Raw genomic sequence first — 8,111 nt, forward strand, 5'->3', positions numbered from 1 at the left:
GAAATAGAAAACCAGGTCTGCTAGGAACTCTCAAAAATTAGGCACCTCAGAAGTATTTACTTTTTGATGTACTTCTAAGGTTTATAAAATAAAACATTCTCCAAAGATTTTTTCCCCCTTGTTCTCCTACTCTTAAGAAACAGTTCAAAAAGCCAAAAGAAAGGGCCCAGTCCTGTAATTGTGGAGTAGGGACTGACTCACTAAATGGGGTCAGTCCCATGGAGAAATCAGCCTTAAATAAGAAGGAAAAACAGGTGGTTATCTGCAATAAATATGACAGTGGCGCAGGGAGCAGTTAACAAGGTTCTTTTATTAACCTTTTCCACATAAAGGCTTTACTTGTTCAAAATTATTTAAAAGAGTGATTTATGATAACAAGGGCTTTTGATATATTTTGCAGTACTAAATTCTGAGACAAATGGCACCCATGCCAGTATGAACATCAGGAAAGAAGACCAAGCAATATCCAGATAGAGAGCTAAAAACTTTTCTGTCTGTGATAATTCTGACTGCTCCAAGTGCAAGCAGGACATAATCACTGCAGATTATTCTGACCTGAGCCACCTTTCTGGGGAAGAGATGGCAGAGGGAATGGTGGGCAGGGAAATGAGGAGCATCTGGGCAGTGAAACCTGCTCTCACCGTGGGAAGGGGCAGCCACCACCCACTGCAGGAAAAGGGTGAGGTGACAGCAGTGTCACTGAAGGGGTGAGGGACCTGCAGCGCAGCCAAAGCACTGAGGAGTGCTGCTTCTGTTGGGAGGATGGTGATCCTGCTGTCAGAGCAGAGGGCATTGAATTCCCCTCTAGAGGAGGGTCTGGGCATGAAAAAGCAAAAAAGCCAGTGGATCACATGGAATGAGCCCAGTGGCTCAGGCAAAATGAGCACATGGAGAAAGTGTAGCATAAAAGGACTTGAGTAACAAGGAGAGTAATGGATGTTATCTATATGGTGAAGGTGGAGGTCATAAACTCATTTGTGTTTTTTGTTCCTGATGAAGACTCCTCTGTGTAGGTCCCCTTGTACCAATTCCATTTCCATGGTAACAATCATATCATCTACCTGAACTGAAGTCAATGCCCTCTTTCATGCAGTCTTGTCATGCCTGTCTCCTGCCTCCTGACAGTCCTTTGTGACATTTTGTCATCAAGTAATTTATATTCATTCAGTCTTCACATATTCTTTATTGGGCAATAAGATTACTGGAGTACATAAGTCTTAAGTTACGTAAAATGGATGAAAGTTGTAACAGCTGGGAGTAATGCAACTTTAATACACATGAAAAGGCTGTGTTGACCTGGGACTGGTGGCTTTTAGGTCAGCTTGAAAAGCTGCTAAATGTTTTAAACTTTCTGCTCTGTGTGAAGTTTGTAAATGATCTGGGATCCATCACCCCAAGCGAAGAGCTGCCTCTCTTTAGGATTGTAGTGTACGCTGGAGTGGCCACCCTGGCGTTTAGGGAAATGCAGTCCTGGGTTTGTGTGAGCGTTCAGAGCACCCAAAACATCATAAACACACTGGATGCGGGAGGAGCCCCCAGAAGGAGAGTTGTAGACCACGTGGAGGGTGTTGCAGGCCATGAAAGCTGCCTCGGCATCCCTGCTGCTGCAGGGCGTGTCCCAGCTGTGCTCCACCGCCATGGCCACCGGGTTGATTTTGGTGAGGACAATGTTCCCCCTGGTCTCTGGCTCTGCGTGGAGGGCCCACAGCCCCTGCTCGTCCAGAGCCAGGTCTATCTTTGTCTGTGGAGAGAGCTGGTAGGCAGGAATCCTCCCAGCCCCTGGCAGCAGCATCTGGTCAGCCACGTGCCTTCTCTGGAGGTGGAACTTCACGATCTCGTTCAAGGAGCCGTGCCTGTGGTAGAAGAGGAAGCCCTGGTAGATGACGTGGCCAGTTCCTTCCCAGGGCACTGGCAAAGGGACTCTGCGAGCCTTCAGAGTCTGGTTGTTCTCCATGAAAGCCATGATATTTGCAAATTCCAGAATCACGTTATTCACAGAGCCACTTAATAAATAAATCTTGGCGTGCTTTTTGCCAGGATCTTTCATCCAAGAGCCGTGCTTTCCTCCAGTCTTCTTAACTACCTTCAGGGACCTAATACCTGCAAGCACGTGGTCACAGCCTGCAAGGAAATAACCAAAGACAAAGAAAAATAAAATTAGAATATCTGTAAATTTTCTAGTTTCCTTTCTTTGAATTACTTAGTTTTCTTTTAATTAATCAATATATCAGTAAAGGCGATTGACTCAAAAAAGAGTCAATATATCAGTAAAAGTGTCAGCAGTGTGGCTTTGGTAAGTAGTGCTGAAAATAGCTTTATGTGATATTATATTTGAATAATATTATAGTATATTTAAATAATATATAAAATAACAATATAACAATCTATAATATATATTATTATATATTCCTGCTAATAAAACTGTAGTATCTTCATCTACCTGTAGAGTGTTTGGCTTTGTTCTATTACACCAGTGTTATCTAAAACATTTGGGTGTTTGTGTGTCTGAGGGAGACCAAGAGCACAGTTAGTGATTTTGTGATTATTCTTGTCTGTCCTTTTACAGGGCTATAATTTTTACTTCAGAGAACTGACTTCTGGTTTAGATCAACACAGTAAAGTAATCAGATTCATTTCTTGTTGGAGGCATACAAATTAAAATCCATTATCCACATGTATAGTATTTTTCTTTCAGGACTGGTCTTATCCTCAGATAGCCTCTTTTTATGCATTTATAGTATAAATAGGAACAAAAATAGATCAGCATAACTGAAAGCCAAAAAACTGGGCTATCTTCCCATTCACCTTCCCAGCACCTGCACACAAAGGAGCAAGAACAGAATATAGATCACACAAGCAGGGGTGTGCATGCACTGAGGTGGCCTTTGAAGGAGCTGGGGTGGTGTCTGTGCTGCCAATTCCTGCATCAGGAGCGTGGCTGGTGGAGCCACCCAGCTCTCTCTACCTCCCTGTAGGGTTAAAATTGGCCTCAAGTCACAGCTCTGGCTTCTTCACATTTTCTGTGCACTCTGCAGGGACGTTTCAGACCAGAAAGCACCAAGCCTGGGAGGACTCAGGCATTTAGACTCTGAGATCTTTAGCAAGCAGCATCCTTTCCAGGAAAAAAAAAAACCAAAACTATTGCAAAGCATATTAACCAAGCTTGTTTACCAAAGGCACTCATAAATTACAGGGCGCAGCATTTGAAGTTGAAAGAATTGCTTTCAGTGGAGTGCAGCCATTTCAGTAAACAGGACAAACAAAGCTCTAAGGCAGGAAGCTCTGGCAGCAGATGAAATGGAGAAAGCAAAACCAGCTCCCCTGCTTGGCCTGATAGGAACCTATTGAAGTCAGTGGCAGGACTCCAGTTGCCTGTAGAAAGCAATCTTTATGTAATTTGTGTGCACTGATACCCTCTAATCAAAGCTTTTGGATATTGCTGCTACAGAGTGGATTGTTTTTTCCTGGGAGTCCTCACTCTGGAAGTGCCTTCCCTGAGCAAGCCACAACAGCTCTCTCAAATCTAACATTTATTGATTGATAGATTAAAAAAAAAAAATAAAGCTGCTGAATCAAAAACCCTAGGCAGCCTTAGCAGCGTCTTCCTCTGCAGGGGAAATAACCAGATTTTTGTCTGATTGTTATTTGCTGTGTGAACTTGACCCAAACCTAGTAACAAAGCTGGACTTAAAAACCCTCTTTTCTGCTAGATTTTTGAAGTGACTTAGCAAAAATAATCATAGAGTCTGATTAAGACATGAAAGCATAGAAGCAGAGCTGCTATTTTCTAGAGTTGAGGATCTTCCTACTTTTTCTAAGTGCTGTAAAATCTGCACAGGGAATACTTTTGACATCAAATTCAATGGGAAAAGCATCTCACTAGTACTGACAGTAGAGAACAAATAGAAAATAAAGTTACCATGAGCTGCTACAATAAAGTTAAAAGTAATAATTTCCAACAAAGGAAAATGTAAAGTAATTTTTTCCCCTCTGAAACTCTCAGAAAGATACAATTTTCAAAGTGCCTTAACCACGGTCAATTTAAAAATCCCCATCTTTTTTCCTCTCTGAAAAAAATGCCTGATATTCAAAAGTTCTCTAAATGGAAAACAGAATTATTGATACTCAGAGCACTGAATTGTGGAGTATGAGGAGAGTCAGAAGCAATAGGTGATTGCTTCTGTAAGCATCTGCCTTAATACTGATTTGTTTGAAAAGTCTAAGGAAGAGGTTGTAAATTTCTGTGTAAAATTAAATCAACCTAATTCTGCTGAAGTCAGTGGAATTGTATAATTGATGATGCTAAAGTTCTTTCACTCACTTTTTAAAAATTTCAGTTCGTATCTCTTATTATTTACTCTTCATTTCTTACTACTATGAAAAGAAAATTCTTCTTTAATTCTGTCTGTTAAACGTAGTTTACATCCATACCAAAAATTCTTAAGGTAAAGATAATTATAAAATGTAATTTGTTTAAAAAAAAATATAGATTGTGCATGTATTCTTCATGCTAGGCACCATAACACCAAATTTTCAAATCAGAACTATGCTTTGCTGACAGCCAAGCCAGTGTGCTCTCTTATTAAAGGAGGGGACAAGGAGAGGAAAGATGACAGAGCAGGACAGTAAAGCAGGTAAAAACTGTAGAAGTAAATTAAGTAGTTTATTAACTCATGAATTTACTTTTGAGTTGAGTTTTGACCCTGCCTAGTCCAAAAAGCAAAGACCACTATTAATTCCTTAGTACAGCTGCAGTACTCAGAAATGTGTTTTTCTGGGACTTTGCAACAGCACACCTTCAGAGGATTTTACCTTATTTTATAATAAAAAAAGAATTAATTTGATATGCAGTAGAATTTCTGCAAAGTAAATGTTTGAACAGTATTTTCCTCCCTCCCATACCCTTTTTGCATATAGATGGGTTTTATAAGTCTGGTATTTACACAGCCCAAACCCCCTTGCAAGGACCTGTGGATGAAAATCTCTTATCCCTGTGCCAGCCTGCACACGTGGGACTGTTCACACCGAAATTCTGAAAGACAAGCTGCTCTTACTTGCATTAAGCATGAGTTTAAGTCTCTTTTTCTCCTCTGCCTCTTCCAGCAGCTGCTGTTCCAGCAGGTCCTCGTGCACTTCCACGCAGGCGCTGGAATCCGTGAGGGATCCAAAATAGTCGATGTCCCTCTGCGCGTGCTCGACCCTCATGAGCAAATTCTCCACCTCGCCCTTAAGCTCAGCCTTGTCGGTGCTCAGCCTTGCCAGGCGGGCCAGCGCCGCCTTGGAGAGCGCTCTGAACTCATCCACGTATTCCAGCAGGTCTTGGCTGCACTTCTCCAGCCTCCTCTTCAGCCAGAGCACGGGAAGAGAACGCAGGGACAGACGTGGGTATTCTGTGTGCATCACAGCCTCACTCATGGTCACTTTCACAACCCTGCTGCTCCCTCCTGCCCCGTGCCCTGCACCCACCTATTCTTTATGCCTAAATTCAAATTATCAGTGTTTTCAAAGGTAAGTAATATGTCCCTCTGTTGCAATGCAGCTGCTTCATAGGTGTCCTGAAAATAGTAGTTCAGCTGCCACTTTGGGAAGATGAGGAATTTGAGCAGATCTTTGGTTGGTTTGCTTTGTGATCTGTGCTTTCTGTGCTACTTCCTCTTTCCCCCATTTATACAAGACCATAAGTCCCCAGGAAGTTGCTTAATTGCTTTCTACAAAACCTTTATTTTAAATGCTTTCAAGTGCTGTCATCAGTGTCTGCCTCACTCTCTGTCCTGCTCCTTTTGTGCCCCTTGCACCAAACGCCACAGTTCACCTCAATTTTAATGGGTGCCAAAGGAATAGAGAATGCCAGGTGAAGCTACTCCTAGAGTGGCAGAGAAAATGTAAATCTCCATCGACACAGTGAGAGGATAATATCAGGTTAATCCTTCAGTGTTGAGAGGATAAGACTAGTGAGGGCTTTGTACAAAAAGGGACATCAAATCAGGCAAGTTAGAGCTTCTCTGTAAGTCTGAAAATGCAAGCCAGGAGCCAGGGACATGTCAATAATTAAAAATAAACAATCTATGATTATAACACACCAATACTGAAGAAGTATTTTGCAGTACTGGTAGCTTTTTACTGTAGGAAAAAAAAAAGAAAGAAGTGGTACATTTAGGTAAGTAGTTGAAAGGAATTCAAGGAATTGAAATGACTGCATTTCAGTCTCTCAGATATTAAGGGTTTATTTGAAGTGCAGATACACCGCTGGTTTGCATGAATGTGTCTTAAACTACCCTTCCAGGTGGGGATATCTGCATGCAGGAGAAAAATACCTGTTAAATTTCTATCTCCTTGCTAATAAATACTTGACAGCACTTCTACAGGTGAAAATATGTTTATACTGCTCCCTAGGATGGTCGGTGACAGTTCTTTATAAACATTTGCATTTTTCAAGCTAAATTCAATGATGTCATTTAAAATAAAATACAAATTACAACAGAATAAAAACATAACATTATGAAATTTTATCCTGCAACAAATGATTTGGTAAGTTGAGATCATTACAGTTAAAGTTTTAGCAACGATTTTACTCATTCATTGGACGAAGCTGGAAATTCACCCTCCTGATGTGATATATCACACAGGCTGTCCTGGCCCCAGAACATCCACACATTTTCAAGCCTCTTTTGCTGCAGAAGGATTCATCAGGCACATACCTCCAGAGACAGAAAACGCTGGTCAATGTAGCTCAGCAGGGCTGCATCCTGCACCACGTACTGTGCTGCTCCCAGCATGCTCAGGAGGGATGGAACCAGCAAGAGATGGACCTGTAGGGCTACCATGGCACCAGAAGATTTTGGAGGAAAGTAGTGAATCGGTTCTGTGGGCAATCCCAAACGCTGCCGGTCCAAGGTCAAATGCAATTTACCATCATCTGAAGTGAAAAAATAATAGTAAAAATTACTAAAAAGTTAAAAAATACCGTGGCTGAAAAGATTAAAAGTACTTAAAATGGCTGTTGCATTCTGTCATTAAGGAAGTAACATTGTGGCAGAGGGACTGAACGTGTTTATTTCTAGGAGCCAGATGACTACTTCTCAGTTTGTGATCCTGTGATCAATCCCAGATGTTCAGCACTGAGTCACATCGAGCCTGTAGGCCAAATTTTATTAAATAATACAAATAAAAGTAATTTATTTTCCCCTCCTTTCTCCTCCCATCTGCTTTCCCGTGTGACCAATCCTACAGAGTGTGCTCTCTGCAGGTCAGAGTGGATTCACAGTGGGTGGAACACAGGGAGGTGTGGTGCTTGGTGTCTGTGCCTGTAAAACCATCTAGAGCAACTCATCTCACTTCCACCATTCAGCCATTTACAGTGAGACTGGAAACCAGACAGAAAACTGTTTTTAAAAGAAGTTCTTCCTCCTTTTTCTCTTGACACTACTTTTCCAGCTGAAAACTATACCCTTAACACAGCTCTGTGTCCATTCAGTGGAGTCTATGAGAGACATCCTCTTTTGGAATTGTAATTTGACTTAGTCTGACTTAAAAATTAATTATAATTAACTTACAGGAGCCTACTGCATTGGAGGCAATTTGTATTTATTTGATTTCATAATTTTCCTGACTGAATGCCTTGTTTGGAAAAATTCATGGCCATGCTAACACTATTTGCTAGAAAACCATGTGTTAGGAGCTTAAAAAGCTCCCTTTGTATCTGAAGCCAAGCTGGATGCCTCTGTTTCTCAGAATTCTCCACCTCTTCACTTTTCCCCCCTCCCATTTTTATTTTTCTACAGTTTTTTTTTATTTTTCATCACATTTACCAAGCTTTCTTTTTCTTTCTAACTGCCTCATGTGTAAGCACGTGGTGATTGCAGAATTCAAGAGTGTCTGTGTGCCACAGCAGGCAGATGTTTTCCTCTGTGTGTTTGATTTTTGCACGGTGCTTGTGTGTGCTTTGCAGGCACATTTCACCCCAGTGCAAGGAGCAGCATTCTGTATTTTAGTATTGCTTCACCCTAAGAGGGGCACACAATTTGCCAGCTCCTATTTACAGGCACAGCCAGTGATGCACAGAGAGTTTAATATTTGATTTTTCAGTCCAGTGACATTTCAGTTTGCTCCAG

At 41.4% G+C, this 8,111-nt stretch overlaps 1 protein-coding gene across 1 annotated transcript; it reads right to left on the minus strand.

Annotated features, from left to right (window-relative positions):
* Positions 1-938: 938 nt before the first annotated feature.
* Positions 939-6,891, minus strand: OLFML1 (olfactomedin like 1). Its single transcript, XM_005428488.2, has 3 exons — positions 6,699-6,891; positions 5,055-5,343; positions 939-2,121 (listed from the first exon to the last, which is right to left on the minus strand). Exons 1-3 carry the CDS (start codon positions 6,822-6,824, stop codon positions 1,343-1,345), a joined length of 1,194 nt encoding a protein of 397 aa, XP_005428545.1. The 5' UTR covers positions 6,825-6,891; the 3' UTR covers positions 939-1,342.
* Between the last annotated feature and the right edge of the window lie 1,220 nt (positions 6,892-8,111).

The sequence above is a fragment of the Geospiza fortis genome, unplaced genomic scaffold (assembly GCF_000277835.1).
Source record: "Geospiza fortis unplaced genomic scaffold, GeoFor_1.0 scaffold196, whole genome shotgun sequence".
Lineage (NCBI taxonomy): Eukaryota > Metazoa > Chordata > Aves > Passeriformes > Thraupidae > Geospiza > Geospiza fortis.

Excerpts from the sequence above, each read along its gene's own strand:
- OLFML1 (XM_005428488.2), bottom strand. The coding sequence starts at position 6,824 with ATGGTAGCCCTACAGGTCCATCTCTTGCTGGTTCCATCCCTCCTGAGC. Across the intron at positions 5,344-6,698 it reads AGCGTTTTCTGTCTCTGGAG|AGGAGGCTGGAGAAGTGCAG; the intron begins GTATGTGCCTGA and ends CTCTGGCTGAAG. Across the intron at positions 2,122-5,054 it reads TAAACTCATGCTTAATGCAA|GCTGTGACCACGTGCTTGCA; the intron begins GTAAGAGCAGCT and ends ATTTCCTTGCAG.